At 47.3% G+C, this 17,929-nt stretch overlaps 1 protein-coding gene across 1 annotated transcript in view; it reads right to left on the reverse strand.

Moving 5' to 3' along the window:
* Nucleotides 1-17,929, reverse strand: part of LOC127568331 (guanine nucleotide exchange factor VAV3) — a 165,278-nt gene that overhangs the window by 72,613 nt on the left and 74,736 nt on the right. Inside the window, exons 7-14 of the mRNA XM_052011949.1 lie at nt 13,914-13,982; nt 13,430-13,533; nt 8,082-8,181; nt 7,076-7,171; nt 5,074-5,142; nt 1,773-1,859; nt 1,578-1,663; nt 799-931 (exon numbers count right to left, since the gene is read on the reverse strand). Coding sequence (XP_051867909.1) covers nt 799-931; nt 1,578-1,663; nt 1,773-1,859; nt 5,074-5,142; nt 7,076-7,171; nt 8,082-8,181; nt 13,430-13,533; nt 13,914-13,982 — 744 coding nt within the window. The remainder of the gene's footprint in view (nt 1-798; nt 932-1,577; nt 1,664-1,772; nt 1,860-5,073; nt 5,143-7,075; nt 7,172-8,081; nt 8,182-13,429; nt 13,534-13,913; nt 13,983-17,929) is intronic.

Consider the following 17,929-nt stretch of genomic DNA (forward strand, 5'->3'; position numbering starts at 1 on the left):
AAATTTACCAGGATGCTGCCTGGATTAGAGAACATGTCTTATGAGGAAAGGTTGAGCGAGCTAGGGCTTTTCTCTTTGGAGTGATGGAGGATGAGAGGCAACTTGATAGAGATGTATAAGATTATGAGATGCATTGATAGAGTGGACAGCCAGCACCTTTTCCTCAGGGTGGCAATGGCCAATACGAGAGGATGTCCATTTCAGGTGAATGGAGGAAAGTTTAGTGGAGATGGCAGAGGTATGTTTTCTTGCAGAGTGGTTGGTGCCTGGAATGCACTGCTGTGGGTGGTGATAGAGGCTGATACAAAAGGGATATTTAAAAGACTTTTAGGTAGACACATAGATGTAAGAAAAATGAAGGGTTATAGGCTGTGTAGGAGGGAAGGGTTCAATTGATCATGGAGTAAGTTTGTATAGGTCGGCACAATGTTGTGGGCCCAAGGGCCCATACTGTGCTGTACTGTTCTATGTTCTATGGGGAGGGGTGTTGTGACTGGAGGGGTTCAAAGAGATGGGGTGGGGTGTAGGGGCAGGTCCATGGAGGATGGGGTGGAAAATCTGGATGGTTGAAGCAGGGGATTGGTAGGGACAGAGTGGGTGAAGGTGAGGATGGGGAATGGGGAGGGTCAGACTGAGAGATAAAATGGTGAAGGGTGGGAAAGGAAAGGGTGAGGGATGGTGTGATGGGGTGGAAAGGGGTGGGGGATAAGGAGAAACGGAGTGGAGGAAGAGAGAAGCAGTGGGGGGTGGTTCCTGGGAAGGGGAGTTGCTGATGGGAACCTCAATTGGTTCACACACCTTCTTGTTTTCCTTGTCTGTTGTTGGGTTGTTGGTGATCTTGTAGCTGTTCAGGTCGATAATTTCCTTCATTTCATAGTTGTCTCCTCGCCTCTTGCACACAATGACTGCTTTGTCAAACAGGAAGGCATAGCTGGGCCGGGAGAGAATACATATGATATCTGGTCAGTGTCTCAGCAACGGGAATTGACAGGTCCATAAAGGAGCACCTACCTGTTTCACCTCAGTCCACCTCCCCTCAGGCACTGTGACACCCACTCCAGGAGGGAAGTGGCTGTACAGGGTCTCTGCGGACAGAGTGTAGCTGGTCACTGCATTTACAGTGTCAGCTACAGTCTGAGGACAGCATGAGAGCATGCTCCAGAATGTGGAGGACTGAGGCCAGGGTCTGGAGGTAACTCAGTGACTGATGTCCCTCAAGGGGTGGGGTGGAGCACAACAGGGGAAAATCCCTGCTGTTCAGCGTGATATCAGGGAGCCCCCACACATTGGCCAGGACTCTGTTGTTCTTGGGATCAGTGGAGCAGGCAGGACAGGACAGCAAGGGATATGGAGAAAGACATGGCTGGGAGTAAGCTGCAGGTCAGGGAGATTCAATACAGTTCTCATGGGCACAGTCACATTCAGGTGTCTACACACACGCGCGCGCATGCAGGTGTGCACATTCACAGACTAACACCATTGTCATTTCTGTTATGCTGAGTAACCTCATAGCCACATAGCCACAGTGCATTTACAGTGAGCAGCTATAGCTCCAATAGAGGCACCTTGCCACTCACCGGTCCTGCCGACCTCGTTTGTCCAGAGTGAGTATCCGTAGCTCCCCATCCACCTTGGGCCGTCCGTAGATCTCCAGCGGCTGATTCTGCAACATAGACATTTACACTCAGTCACATCTCAGGGAACCAAAGGCAGCAGAATATGTGGTGGGGAGGTGGGGCAACGGTTCTTCACACAGATTGCCCCTCACTCACCATGTTATCGATGCAGTGCTGGAACTGGGCAATCTCTCGAAGAGTCTCACTGTCACGCTTCACCTCATTCACGTATTGAGCTAAGTCCTGGAGACACAGAGCAAAGAACGAGGTGAAATCAACAAAGGCAGTGAAACCTCCCAGAAAATAAATACAGGCAACGTAGCTCATGTCTGCAGTGTGTTATCACCTGTTGCCCATGTCTGTTGTGCATTAATACCTGTAACTCATAGCTACAGTGTGTTACCAACTGTTGCCCACATTGGTATTGGTACTAGTTTATTATTGTCACTTGTACTGAGGTACAGCGAAAAATTTGTCTTGCATATCATTCATACAGATCAATTCATTGCACAGTGCATTGAGGTAGCACAGGGTAAAAACAATAGCAGAACACATAGTAAAGTGTCACAGCTACGGAGGAAGTGCAATAAGATGCAAGGTCATAACAAGGTAGATTGTGAGGTCAAGAGTCCATCTTATCGTGTAAGGGAACCATTCAATAGTCTTATCACAGTGGGATGGAAGCTGACCTTGAGCCTGGTGGTATGTGCTCTCAGGCTCCATTAAACGTGGTGACACTTGCGGGCTGCCCCCAGAACACTCTATACAAAAGATGCATTTCATTGTGTGTTTCAGTGCACATGTGACTAATAAAGATATCTTATGCCTAATGGGAGAGGGAAGAAGAGAGAATGACCTGGGTGGGTGGGGTCTTTGATTACGTTGGCTGCTTCACCAAGGCAGCAAGAGCTATAGACAAGAGTCCATGGAGGGGAGGCTGGTTTCCCTGATGTGCTGGGATGTGTCCACAACTCTCTACAGTTTCTTGCAGTTCCGGCAGAGCAGTTGCCGTACCAAGCCATGATGCATCCAGGTAGAATGCTTTCTACGGTGCATTGATAAAAGTTGGTGAGTGTCAAAGGGGATGTGCTAAATTTCTTTAGCCTCTTGAGAAAGTAGAGGTGCTGGTGAGCTTTCTTGGCTGTGGTGTCTACGTGGTTGGACCAGGACAGGCTATTGGTGATGTTCACTCCTAGGAACTTGAAGCTCTCAACCCTCTCAACCTCAGCACCATTGATGTAGACAGGAGCATGTACACCGCCCCCTTTCCTGAAGTCAATGACCAGCTCTTTTGTCTTGCTGACATTGAGGGAAAGGTTGTTGACATGACACCATGTTGCGAATGATCGTGCTGGAGGTGTTGCTGCCTATCCTCACTGATTGTGGTCTGTTGGTCAGAAAGTCAAGGCTTCAGCTGCAGAGGGAGGTGTGGAGTCCCAGGTCTCGGAGTTTGGTGATCTTACGTCTTCAACAATGACCAGGGGTTCAGTTGCATTGGAGGCTGTCAGGGTGGGTGTTAAAACCATGCATAGAATGCATTAAGCTCATCAGGAAGGGATGTGCTGTTGTTAACAATGCTGCCCAACTTCAGTTTGTAGCCCATTACAGCATGTAAACCCTGCCACAACTGATAGCTGGTCTGGGACTCTATTTTGAACCGTGGCATTCCTGATAGCTTTCTGAAGGTCATATCTCGAATTCTTGTAAAGGTTAGGGTCACCTGATTGGAATGCAGCAGTCGACTTCAGTAGGGAGTGGATCTCCTGGTTCATCCATGGTTTCTGGTTTGGGAACACCCGTATTGTCCTCTTTGGTACACAGTCGTCAACACATTTGCTGATAAAATCTGTGATGGTGGTGACATACTCATCTTGGCTGGCAGCTGAGTCTTTGAACATGGACCAGTCCACTGTCTCAAAGCAGTTGCATAGAAGCTCATCTATTTCCTCAGACCAGCACTGCAAGACTCTCTATACCAGATCCTCCCGTTTCAGTTTCTGCTTGTATGCAGGGAGGAGCACAGCCTGGTGGTCTGACTTACCAAAGTGAGGGGGTGGGGTGACTTTCTGCAGTGTGTTACCGCCAGTTCCCCACATCTGCAGTGTGTTATCGCCTGTTGCCCACATCTGCAGTGTTTTGCAAGTCCATATCTCTCTGTAAATGGCAACACTAGCACATAGTAAATAAGGTGTATGGCATGCTTTCCTTCATTGGCTGAGGCTTTATTAAAAAGAGGCAGGAGACTTTGGAGAGGATGCAAAATGGTTTCACCAGGATGTTGCCTGGATTAGAGAGCATCAGCTATAAGGAGAGGCTGGAGAAACTTGGATCTTTTCCTCTGAAGTGTTGGAGGCTGAGCAGTGATCTGATAGAAGTACACAAAATAATGAGAGGCATAGATAGGTTAGATAGTCTGAGTCCTAATCCAAGGATGGCAAAGTTTAAAGGAGATGTGCGAGGCAACTTGTTTTTTATTACACAGAGGGTGGTAGGTGCCTGGCATGTGATGCCTGGGGGAGGGGAGGAGGTGGTGGAAGCAGATACAACAGTAACATTTAACAGGCATTTAGACAGTCACATGAACATGCAGGGAATGGAGTGATATTTATCATGTGTAGGCAGGTGGGATTAGTTTAATTGGCATCATGGTTGACACAGAGATTATGGGCTGAAGGGCCTGTTCCTGTGCTGTAGTGTTCTATGTTCTATGCAGTCCATTGCTGCAGTGTGCTACTGTTTATAACCTGTGTCTGCAAAGTGTTACTGCCTCCAGCCCAATGTGTAGAGTGGTTTAGCACTTGTAGCCTATACTGTATCTGCAATCTGTTACCTCCTGTAGTCTGGGTTTACAATGTATTCACTGTGTTACCACTGCCTGTAGCCCAGGTCTACAGTGCATTGCTACTGCCTAGTCCCAAGATCTACAGGGTGTTATTACCTGGTCGTCCATGTCTACAGTGTGTTACTGCTTGTGGTCTATCTCCTGACTCCAGAGTGTCTTACCACCTGTAGTTGCCACATAACCTGTGTCCACAATGTGTTACGACTTGTAGTGTGTAGTACCCTGTGTTTACAGTGTGATTTATCCTGTACAATGTGTCCAGTATGTTATAGTCCATATCCTGTGTCTACAATGTGTTATTACCTGTAGCCCACGCTACAGTAAGTTACTGCCTGTCACTAGGTCTACAGTGTGTTTCATTTTGTAACCTTATTCTGAAAACACAATTTGTGATACTCATTTCTACCCTAAGGGAACAGCCCCATCTTTCCCAATCTCACCAGTGAGCTGAGGTCCCTCACCCATGGACTACTCTAGGGCCTGGACACTATCCTGATCCCTGGACCCAGAATTGGTTGCATTCCTCTGGCTGACTGCATGTTCTGCTTTAGTAAGGGGTCTGTGTTTGAAGCTCCCATTGGAATCCAGAGACTCCTCCCCTCACCATCCTCTCACCTTCATGGCATCCAGCGCCAGGCGTAGGTTGGCCTTCTCTGGCCACTCAGTGGTTTGCTTCGCCAGCTCCTGCAACGTCAGAGATGTGGGTTAAACGCCCAAACAGACCATCCGATTGGATCCCAGCTGGAAGAGTCCTGACCAACTGCCCAGCCACTCTCCCCGAAAACTTGGTCAACCAGTCTTGTTGTAACTTCCCTCTCCCATTCTATCACCATTCAGAGAACCCATTTGCCAGTTTTAGAATTACAGTAGACAATGTCACACTTGTCCCCATTAAACTGCATCTGCAATGCATTTGCTCACTTACGCAACTTGTCTAAAACACATTGAAGCATCTTTGCATCCTCTTAACAACTGAGAGCACCCCACACACACACATACACCCTGCTTTTTTGTCAACTGCAAACTTGGAAATGTTACAATTAGTTCCCTCATCCAGATCATTGTGACATAGTGGGGCTCCCCACTGGTCTCTGTCCACCACCTTGGAACAGAGTCCTTTAATATGACTCCCTATTTCCTGTCAACCAGTTTTCATGACAGAATATTACTCCCAGTCCCATGTGCTTTAATTTGGTAGTACCACCCCTCCCACAGTGCAGTGCTCCCTCAGTACCGCCCTTCCCACAGTGTGACCCTCCCTCAGTACTACCCCTCCCACAGTGTGACTCTCCCTCAGTAGCGCCCTTTTTTTAATAATAAACGTTTATTCACTAAAAGCACTACAAAAGACAACCAGTGTCAATACACAACATCTAATACAGAAAAGAAGAAACTACACAACGACATACTACAGTAGAGAATGCAAATTAATAATACCGAAACACACACGCGACTCTACACCCGTCAACGCGACACTTCAAATAAGAATCGCGTCCGTACCGTCCACGACACACGCAATCCCCTCAGGGGCCCACCGAGCGCGGAACTCGGCTAGGGTGCCCGCGGAAACCGCGTGCTCCCTCTCTAGATGCACCCGCGCGCGCACGTAAGCGCGGAAGACGGGCAGGCAGGCCGACCTGCCGGGACCCTCGGCCACCTGCCGACGCGTCCCGTGGATGGCCAGCTTGGCCAGGCCCAGCAGGAGACCCACCAGGAGATCCGCTGCGTGCCCCTCCCCGCGCCGCACCGGGTGCCCGTAGACCAACAGCGCCGGGCTGAAGTGCAACCAGAACTTCAGCAGCAGCCCCCGCAGATACTTGAAGAGGGGCTGCAACCTCTCGCACTCCGCGTACGTGTGGTACACCGTCTCCTCCCAGCCGCAGAAGTGACAGGCGGCCAGGGTGTCGGTGAACCGTCTCAAGAATCGGTTGCACGGCACGGCCTGGTGCAACACCCTCCACCCCAGGTCCCCGACGTACAGCGGGAGGACTCCCGCATAGAGAGACCCCCACCGGGGACCGCCCTCGCCGCCCGCCGGCAAGACGGACCGCCACGGCGTGTCCGGCCGGCAGACCAAGGCAAGGAAGTGAAAGGTGTGCAGGAGCAGCCCGTACAAGAACCGCCTCAGCGCCTTGCGGAACGGCACCATCGGCTTGTCCGCCAGGTGGCTCAGGTTGTGCCACACCACCTCCCGCGAGAGACGCCGGGCCCTGGGCCCGACCAGCAACTCCAGCGGGGCCAGCGCCGGCGCGGCCTCAGTACCGCCCTTCCCACAGTGTGACCCTCCCTCAGTACCACCCCTCCCACCGTGTGACCCTCCCTCAGTACTGCCCCTCCCACAGTGTGATACTCTCTCAATACAGCCCCTTCCGCAGTGCGGCCCCTCCTTCAGTACTGCCCTTCCTCAGTACTGTCCCTCCCTCAGTACTGCCCATCCCTCAGTACCACCTCTCCCTCAGTACTGTCCCTCTCAAAGTGCAGTGTTTGGATTTAGTCATCCTGTCCATGGGGTGTGAGTGAGTGTGACGGTGAGCGTGCTGGTGCTGAGGTTCTGCATAGTTGCTGGGTGGATGTTGTGTGAATTACTTGTCACCCTCGAACAAGCTGAGTGACTCACCTGAAGCAGGAGATGGTACTTGAGGACTCTTTGCATGGGCACCACCAACAGATCTCTCAAGGTGAACTTTCCATTGTTGGCTCGCCTTGCACATTCCTACACAACAACAACCTGCATTGATATGGTTGCACACAGAGACACAAGAGATTCTATAGATGCTGGAATCTGGAGCAACACACACAAAATGCTGGGGGACCTCATACTTCCCTCCAAAGATGCTGCCTGACCTGCTGAGTTCCTCCAGCATTTTGTGTGTGTTGATATTGTTGCATCAATATAGCAAACATCCCCAGTGATGGTCAGGAGCAATCACTGGGCAGGTGACAGCACAGGTGAACAATGAGATAAGCTCTGGAGTGAAAGTGGTTGCAGAGACATCAAGGTGAGGACTGTGTCAGATGCTGGTGTTTGGATAGTGAAACCATTTTGTGTGGTTTTAATGTGTGAACTGTGAGGTCATCCTGTGGAATATTAATTCCCAGAGAGTTCTGTAGGATGTTTACGCCCCAACTGTGTGTCACATTGGGATATTGATGTACAGAGTCTGAAATCACACATCTGGATATGAATTCTAAAATCAGCCTGTGGGATATTTATTGACGAGATTGTGAAATTACACTGAGTCAATCAGACCATTAGACATTCATTTCCACAGGGTGAAAGGGAATTCTGGGATATTATATCCAGTTTGTGAAATCACACTCTGTAATTTTATTTTCTATTGTTAAGATTTTGAGATTTCAAGTCACATTTTAATGTATGTGATTTGAAATCATTCTGTGTGATATAAATTTCTGGATTGTGAAATTTCATTGTGGGATTTTATCAGCTGATCCTGAAACCACACTGTAGATACTGAAGCTCAGTGAGGTCCAGTGTCAGATGATGAATGAATGTCCAAAGTAAATAAATTTCGTTGAATTGCATGGCTTGTTCTCATACTAATCCTGCACAAAAGAATTTAACTGTAAATAGTATTAACAAAAATACTGAGCTTGATTATTACCTCAAACTTCAGCCGCAGATCTTGTCTTGATTTACTGATCTCATCCAAGCACTTTATGGCATCCTCCACTTTACTACAATACTCGCCGTAAATTAGCAACCTTCAGAGTGGAGACAGAGAAGGAGAAAGAGAAGCACAAAGAGAGAGAGGGAGAGAGGGAGAGAGACAGAAGGAGACAAGAGAGGGGAAAAGAAAGAGAGATCAAAGACAGAGGGAGAGATAGAAATAGATAGAGAGGGAGGGGGAAGAGAGCCAGACAGACAGACAGACATAGCCAGAGACAGAGAGACAGACAGACAGACAGACATAGCCAGAGACAGAGAGACAGACAGAGAGAGAAAGAGTTAGAGAAGGTGAAAAGAGAAACAAGACAAGAGAGAGGTTGAGAGAGAAACAGAGAAAGAGTCAGGAAGCGAGACAGTGAGACATACACAAAAAGTGAGTGAGATAGAACAGAGAGATCAGTAAAGGGAGATCAGATTGACGGAGGGAGACAGACAGAGAGATGAAGACAGAGAGAGAGAGGGGGAAAATGAATTAATAAACCATGAAGAAGTAAGCACAGTTCTATGTGCCTTTCAGCACACCAGACAGTACCAAGTACCTTGCAGACTGAAGTACGATGGGTGCAGGTGTATAGGCAATTAGGCATCCAAGAGATTGGATGATCTGGTATCTACTGGTGCTGGGCACTGGCCCAGCACTATACGAGATCTACAACCTCCACACCATAAACAAATGGCATCTCAGTCCAACATTTTGTCTGAGAGTCAGTAATTATTTCTTCTGCTTTGTTGTTGTTTTAATCCGTTCGTTCCTCAGTACTTTCATTTTTAATGGGCTGACTATTAGACATGTTTCGTTCATGACCTTTGATGGCTGATGCACCTGCCAAAGCCACAGTGTGGGAAATGGGGTATCAGGATCTCCTCACTCACTGGAGCACGATAAAAGTTTGGAGCGTGATGGAATACTCCAAAAGCTCGAGAAAAGCAACACCATCCAGGGCAAGCAGTCTGCTCACTCTAAACACCCTCCCTCCACCACCAGCACACAGTGGCTACAAAATGCACTGTCTACAAAATGCATTACAGATACTTATCCAGACCACTCTGACAGCACCTCTCAAATCCATGACCTCCATCACCAAGGACAAGGGCAGCAGGTGCGGGGAACACCACCACTTGCAGATTCCCCTCCAAGTCATGCACTCTCATAACTGGGAAATAAATCACTCTTCCTTCATCGTCACATGGATCTAAATCCTGGAACTCTCTCTCCAGCAGCACTGTGGGACCACCTTCACCAGAAGGACTGCAGCCATTCAGGGAGGTAGCTCACCCCCACCTTCTCAATGGCAATTAGGGATGGGGACTAAATGCTGACCTTGTCAGTGACACCACATCCCGAGAGGGAATGAAATATGATTGGCATTGATAAAAGGTGGGGCAGGGTTGAAGGACCGTGGACCACCCCTGAAATCTACTGAGTTCTATGGACAAAATGGAGATGACTGGGGCTTGAAACAGCCTGTAATGATTAGCAAGTCGGCACGGGTTGGCATCACTGCCTCACTGGGGATAACCCAGCATTGACAGAGTCATCATCCTGAAATGTTGACTGTTTCTGTCTCCACAGACACTGCTGACCTACTGAGTGGTTTCAGCACTTCCTGCTTTTAATTTATATTTCCAGTAAACCTTCTCTGAGATGGTTCCAACATGTTAACATCCTTCTTCAGAACAGGAGTCCCCAATACTGTACACAATCATCCAGACGCGATCACACCAGGTCCCCTCCATAAATGAAGCAGACAGCACCTCCCTACTTCAGTATTCGATTCACCCAGGAATAAGTGACAACCTCATTTTAGTTCTCCTATTTACTTGCTGTTCCTGCACACAAGCGTTTTGTGAGGCAGCCCTCAGGTTATGTAAGGACTCCATTCCTGAGAAATGTCCGTAAACCAATTTTTTCATATCAGAAACAATTTCCCCCAAAACCAAGACAAAGATGCACTGCCAGAAATAGTTGAGCCTCCCCTTCCTGATGAACTACTCTCAATACAATTTCTCTCAATAGTGCATTGTGCCAACATCCATTTTCTGTAGCTATCCATATTGTATAAATTAGACCGGAATGAGAAGGTTGTAATGTCAAAACTCTGCTCTCCTATTGTTCGTAAATCCTGATAATTCAGCATCAAGCTCACTGGGATGCTGTTTCCCGCACTCCCTTTAAACCCACTGGGCCCCATTTCCCGCTCTCTCTTCACCCACTGGGGCCCCAAGGAGTAGTGTGGTTCTGGGACTTACCGTTTTACAGTTTATATAAATGACTTGAATGAGCTCACTGAAGGCATGGTTACTAACTTTTCTGATCACACTTTGCATCTGTATACACCAAGGAGAAGAACATGGAGGAAAGTGAGATCAGGGAGAGATACGCTGATAGTCAAAGGCATACTGATATCAAGAAAGAGGAGGTGTTGGGTCTTTTGAAGAACATTAAGGTGTATGTCCCCAGGGCCTGATGGGATCTATCCCAGTTACTGAGAATGGCAAGGGAGGAGAATGCTGGTGCCTTGACAGAAATCTTTGTATCCTCTTTAGCCACTGGTGAGGTCCCAGAGGACTGGAGAGTTGCCAACATTGTTTAAGAAGGGCAATAGGGTCAAATCAGGAAATAATAAGCTGGTAAGCTTTACATCAGTGGTATGAAAATTATGAGAGAAGGTTCTCAGGGACAACATTTACCCTCATCTGAAAAAGCATGGACTCATTAGGTATAGACAGCATGGCTTTGTGTGGGGGAGGTCATGTCTTACAAACTTGATTGAGTTTTTTGAGGAAGTCACAAAGATGATTGATGAGGGTAGGGCAGTGGTTGTTGTCAATATGGACTTTAGTAAAGCTTTTGACAAGGTCCTTCATGGTACGCTATTCCAGAAGATTAAGGCATATGGGATCCATGTAGATTTGGTAGAATGGATTCAAAATTGGCTTGGCCACAGAAGACAGAGGGTAGTGGTGGAGGGGTGTTATTCTGACTGGAGGTCTGTGACCAGTGGCGTTCTGCAAGGATCAGTGCTGGACCTCTGTTGTTTGTGATATTTATAAATGACTTGGACAAAAACGTAGGTGCTCTGATTAGTAAACTTGCAGACACAAAAATTGGCAGAGTTATAGATAGTGAAGATAGTTGTCAAAGGATACAGCAAGTAATAGATCAGTAGGAAATGTGGGTGAAGAAGTAGCAGGTGGAATTTAATCCAGACAAGTTGAGATGATTGACTTTAGGAGGTCAAATGTAAAAGGAAAGTATATAGTATATGGCAGAACCCTTAGGAACATTGATGTACAGGGGGATCTTGGTGTGCAAGTCCCTAGCTCTCTGAGAGTGCCAATACAAGTATTCAAAGTGCCAATACAAAGGTGGTAAAGAAAGTGTACGGCATGCTTGCCTTCATCAGTCAGGGTGTTCAGTATAAAAGTTGGGAAGTTATGTTGCATCTGTATAAAATTTTGGTTAGGCCACATTTGGAGTACTGTGTGCAGTTCTGGTCACCACACTAAAGGAAGGATGTGGAGACTTTAGAGGGGATGCCAAAGAAGTTCACCAGGATGCTGCCTGGATTAGAGAGCATTAGATATAAGGAAAAGTTGGACAAACTCTGGAGCGTCAGAGGCTGAGGGGAGACCTGATAGAAGTTTATAAAGTTATTGGAGGCATAGACAGGGTAGATAGTCAGTCTTTTCTCCAGAGTGGAAATGTCAAATATTACAGGGCACAGATCTCAGTGAGAGTAGATTTGTAAGGGACAGAGAGTGGTTGATGTCAGTGGAACATGCTGCTAGGTGTGTTGGTGGAAGCACATATGATAGTGCAAAGTCATTCAGTTTGGGAAGTTAAACCAGGGCAGGACATAAACAGTGAATGACAGGGCCCTGGGGAGTGTTATGGAACAGAGAGACCTAGGGGTACAAATACAATGTTCCCTGAAAGTGGCGACATAGGTAGACAAAGTGGTGAAGAAGGTGCATGGCACATTTGCCTTCATTGGACAGGGCATTGATTATAAGAGTTGGGACAACAGCTGTGCAAGACATTGGTGAGACCATACCTGGAATATTGTGTGCATTTCTGGTTGCCCAGCTATAGGAACAATATGGTTAAGCTAGAGAGGGTGAAGAAAAGATTCACAAGGATGTTGCCGGGACTGGAGGGCTTGAGTTATAAGGAGAGACTGGACAGGCTGGGACTGTTTTCCCTGGAGTGAAGAAGACTGGGTGTGACCTTATGGAGGTTTATAAAATCATGAGGGGCTTTGATAAGGCGGATGGTCACAGTCCCTTTTGCCAGGGTCAGGGAGTCTAAAACTACATGGCACAGGTTTAAGGTGAGAGGGGAAAGATTTAAAATGGATCTGAGGGATAAGTTTTTCACATAGAGGGTGGTGGGTATATGGAACCAGCTACCAAAGGAAGTGGTAGAGGCTGGTACAATTACAGTGTTTAAAAGACATCTGGACAGGTGCATGGATAGGAAGGATTTAGAGAGATATGGGCCAAATGCAGGCATGGACGAGTTGGGTTGATGGACCATTTTCCATGCTGTATAAATCCATGAGTCTATGATGGTAATACTTAAGAAGCATTTATACAGGCACATGAACTGGCAGGGTGTGGAGGGATATAGACCATGGGATTAGCTTAAATTGGCATTATGGTTGGGACAAGCATCTTAGACTGAAAGGTCTGTTCCTGTGCTGTCATGTTCTATGTTCTACAGATAGCTCAAATGTTGTGGAGAGGACATAAGGATCTGTATCTGTTGAGGTTTAGAAGAATGAGGTGAAATCTTATTAAAAACATAGAAGGTCCTGAGGGGACAAGGCAGGGGAGACTTGAAGATGGTTCCATCAGTGGGAGAGTCTCAAACAAGGGGATGCAGTTACAGGATTAGGGGGCGGACATTTAAAACTGGGGTGTGTAGGGACTTCTCACAGAGGGAGGTGAATCTGTGGGATTCTCTGCCCCAGGGGGTGTGGAGACTGGATCACTGGGGGGATCCAAAGAGGAGGGAGGTAAATGTTTGAAAGATCAGGGAACTGAGGGCAATGGGGAACTGGCACAGAAGAGGAGATGAGGCCTGGGGCAGATCAGCCATGGTCATATTGAATGGTGGGACAGGAATGAGGGGCCGAGTAGCCTACTCCTGCTCCTATTTTCCTGTTTTCTTCTGTGATGGAAGAGAAAGAGCAAACTGTTCCTAGTTTGGCAATTCTTGCAATTTAATACACAACTCGAATAGATGTTAGAAATGCCCCAACCAGAGCAGTCAGTTACCTTTCCTTATACTTGAGGAAGACCTGGTAGAGGGTCTGGTGATTTTGGGACATGATAACAGACTTCACTTCCGTATTCAAATCCCTGTGTACATTAACCAGAGCCTGGGCAGAGAGAGAAAACATCTCAGCAGTTGTTACAACCATTATAATCCTCTGTACATTCTTGTAAATAATGAGACATTTAATATATATCCAGTGCATTCCAGTGTATATCTATCTCAATACACAGAACCTATTTACATTCACGTTCTACAGACAGCCTGCAAACTCACTCTCAAGGACACTCATTCATAATCTTACTCAATCACTCCTCTCACTACCACCCACTTCCTCATCTCCCTCTCCCTCACACACTTGCCCACTCACTCCTGTCTCCTTCCCCCGCATCCCATCCAGGCCCCCTCACAGTCACCCACTCCACTTGTTCTCAGCTCTCTCTCCCCCAATTACCCCCACCCCCAATATCCTCCCCCAGTCCTCACCTCCATGTTGATGAAGATTGTCTCCATATCGGCCGCTGTTAAATGTTGTCTCAATGGGCCCATGAAATACTGCAACCGAAAGACAGAGCTGGTGTGAGAGCCTCGCTCTGTCACCCGCAATCCTGGGTGAAGGGGGGTCAGCCAGTTGACCCAGGGCATCCCAGTAATCACTCCACCCACTGTGGGACCACACATGCACGAGGAAACTCAGGGGATCGGAGGACCAGAGCTCAGAGGGAGGAAGGGGGACAGCTGGGATGGAGTGGAGGGGTGGGAGGGAATATGGGGATGGGGAGTCATAGAGCAATACAGTACGGATACAGGCCCTTCAGCCCAACAAGTCCATGCCAACCACGGTGCCCACCCAGCTAGTCCCAATTTCCTGCATTTGGCCCATATCCCTCTAACCTCGCCCTGCCATGTACCTATCCAAGTGCTTCTTAAATGTTACTATTTTACCTGCCTCAACCACTTCCTTTGGCAGCTTGTTCCATATACTCACCACCCTCTGTGTGAAAAAGTTGCCCCTCAGGTCCCTTTTAAATCTTTCCCCTCTCACCCTAAACCTATGCCCCCTAGTTTTGGACTCCCCTAACCCAGGGAAAAGACTGTTATCATCCACTTTATCTATGAATCCTCTCATAATTTTAAATACCACTATAAGGTTGCCCCTCATTCTCCTACGTTCCAAGGAATACAGACCTAGCCTGGCCAAGCTCCGGTCCTGGCAGCATCCTTGTAAATCTTCTCTGCACTCTTTCTAGTCTTTCCTATAACATGGTGACCAAAACTGTACACAGTGCTCCAAGTGCGGCCTCACCAACGACTTATATAACTGCAACATATTATCCAAACTCCTATTCTCAATGCCCTGATGAAAGCCACTGTGATAAACGTCTTTTTCACCACCCTGTCTACCTGTGATGCTGCTTTCAATGAACTATGCACTTGTACTCCTAGGTCCCTCTGTTCCATTACACTCCTTAGTCCCCTACCATTCATAGTATAAGTCCTATGCTGGTTTGACTTTCCAAAATGCATCACATCACACTTACCTGTATTGAAATCCATTTGCCACTCCTCATTTCACTTCCCTAACTGATCAAGATCCCCTGTAATCTCTGATAACCTTTTTCACTATCAACAACACCTCCTAATTTCCCTCAATGTCAGCAAAACAAAAGACCTTGTCATTGACTTCAGGAAAGGGGATGGCGTACATGCTCTTGTCTCCGTCAGTGGTGCTGAGGTTGTGAGGGTTGAGAGCTTCAAGTTCCTAGGAGTGAACATCACCAATAGCCTGTCCTGGTCCAACCACATAGACACCATGGCCAAGAAAGCTCACCAGCGCCTCTACTTCCTCAGGAGGCTAAAGCAATTTGGCATGTCCCCTTTGACACTCACCAACTTTTATCGATGCACCATAGAAAGCATCCTATCTGGATGCACCACAGCTTGGAATGGCAACTGCTCTGCCGGGGAATGCAAGAAACTGCAGGGAGTTGTTGACACAGCCCAGCACATCACGGAAACCAGCTTCCCCTCCATGGACTCTGTCTATACTCTCGCCGCCTTGGTGAAGCAGCCAGAATAATCAAAGACCCCACCCACCCGGGTCATTCTCTCTTCTCTCCTCTCCCATCAGGCAGAAGATTCAGGAACCTGAGGGGACATACTACTAGGCTCAAGGACAGTTTCTATCCCACTGTGATAAGACTATTGAGCGGTTCCCTTATACAATGAGATGGACTCTTGACCTCACAATCTACTTTGTTATGACCTTGCACCTTATTGTCTACTTGCAATGCACTTCCCTGCAGCTGTGACACTTTACTCTGTATTCTGTTATTGTTTTTACCCTGTACGACCTCAATGGACTGTGTAATGAATTGATCTGTACCGCAGTACAAGTTACAATAATAAACCAATACCAATACCAATAATTTCATGTCATCTGCAAACTTACTGATCAGGCATTCGTCATTTATATAATTTGTCATTTATACAAATAATGAATAACAAGGGTCCCAACACCCACCCCTGCGGCTCACCACTAGTCACCGGCCTCCATTCCGAGAAACTACTTTCGACCATCACCATCTGCTGCCTACCTCCGAGCCAGTTTGGAATCCACCTAATTAGCTCTCCCTGGGTTCCAGGGGACCTAACCTTCCAGACCAGCCTACCATATGGGATCTTGTCAAAGGCCTTGCTGAAGTCAAAATATACAACATCCACTGCCCTACCCTTGACTACCTTTTTGGTTACCTCTTCAAAAAACTCTAAAATATTTGTCAAGCATGACTTCCATGCACAAAGCCATGCTGACTCCTCCTAATCAAATGTTGTCTATCCAAATTCTGGTAGATTCTGCCCCTCAGAATTCCCTCCAATAACTTCCCCACTAGTGATGTCAGGCTGACCATGGCTTGTCCTTGCTACCCTTCTTAAACAACAGAATGACATTAGTCACCTTCCAGTCTTCGGGAACTTCACTAGTGGGTAATGATGAAGCAAGTGTCTCTGCAAGGGCCTCCGCAATTTCTTCTCTAGCCTCCCACAATGTCCAAGGATGCAACTGGTCAGGTCCTGGGGCTTTATCAAACTTAATGTGCTATAAGGCTGCAAATACCTCCTCTCTGGTAATACGAGTGTTCTACAAAACATCTCAACTTGTTTTCCTTCTCTCCTGAGCAACCATGGTTTTCTCCTCAGTGCTTGTTAAAAATCCCACTCATCTCCTGTGGCTTGAGACATAGGCACCCTGCTGATCTCTAAGGGTATCTGCTCTCTCCCTAGCTACCCTCTTACTCTTAATATAGCTATAGAACCTCTTGGGATTTTCCTTAACCTTACCTATCAGATCCATCTCATACCCTCTCTTTGCCCTCCTGATTTCCCTCTTAAGTGTATTCTTAATCTTTTTATTGTCATCTTGGGATTCACTCGTCCCTGACCCCCTAAACCCAATGTATGCTTCCTTCTTTTTCCTGACCAGAGACTCAATATCTCTAGTCAGCCAAAGTTCCCTAAACTTGCCAGGTTTACTCTTCATCTTAACAGGGACAGACTGCCCCTGGACTCTTGATATCTCACCATTAAAAGCCTCCCACTTACAGTTTGTTCCTTTCCCTTCAAACAGGCTCTCCCAATGGACCTTTGCTAGACCCTGCTTAATTCCCCCAAAATCAGCCCTGCTCCAGTTTAGGACCCTAACCTGTGGACCTGTCCTATCCTTTTCCATCACTATCTTAAAACCAATAGAATTATGGTCACTGGAGCCAAAGTGCTCACCGACAGACACTTCTGCTACTTGTCCTACCTCATTTTCTAGGAGGAGGAACGGTGTCACACCCTCCCAAGTCGGGCCCTCTATATATTGACTCAGGAGACTTTTCTGGACACATTTCACAAATTCTATCCTGTCCATGCCCTTAACACTCTTGATGGCCCAGTCAATACTGGGAAAATTAAAACCTCCCACTTATACAACCCTATTATTCTTACAACTGTGAGCAATTGTGACCCCCCACTGATTATTGGGGGGTCTATAATACAGCCCCACTAGAGTGATGCTCCCCTTCTTGTTTCTAAGTTCTACCCATATGGCCACATTGCACAATGAATGCCCCAAGAATGGCATCTCCAAGCACTGCTGTTATGTCCTCCCTTATCAAAAAGGCAACACCCCTTCTCACTTACCTGTACCTCTGTCATGCCTGTAGCATCTGTATCCTGGAACATTGAGCTGCCAGTCCTGCTTTTCTCTCAGCCATGTTTCTGTTATGACTATAACATCCCAGTCCCCAGAGCCAACCCACACTCTAAGTTTGTCCACCTTACCTGCCGAACCTTGTGCATTGAAATAAATGCAGTTCAAGTGGGTATTCCATTCCCTCCCTCTACTGTGCCCATGGCTATCCTGATTACTAACCTTGCTCTTGCTGGCTGCTGCTTTATCCTATGACTTGCTCCTACTCAGAGTCCCACTGCCCCAGCCAATCTAGCTTAAACCC

The sequence above is a fragment of the Pristis pectinata genome, chromosome 3 (assembly GCF_009764475.1).
Source record: "Pristis pectinata isolate sPriPec2 chromosome 3, sPriPec2.1.pri, whole genome shotgun sequence".
In the NCBI taxonomy this organism is placed as follows: Eukaryota; Metazoa; Chordata; class Chondrichthyes; order Rhinopristiformes; family Pristidae; genus Pristis; species Pristis pectinata.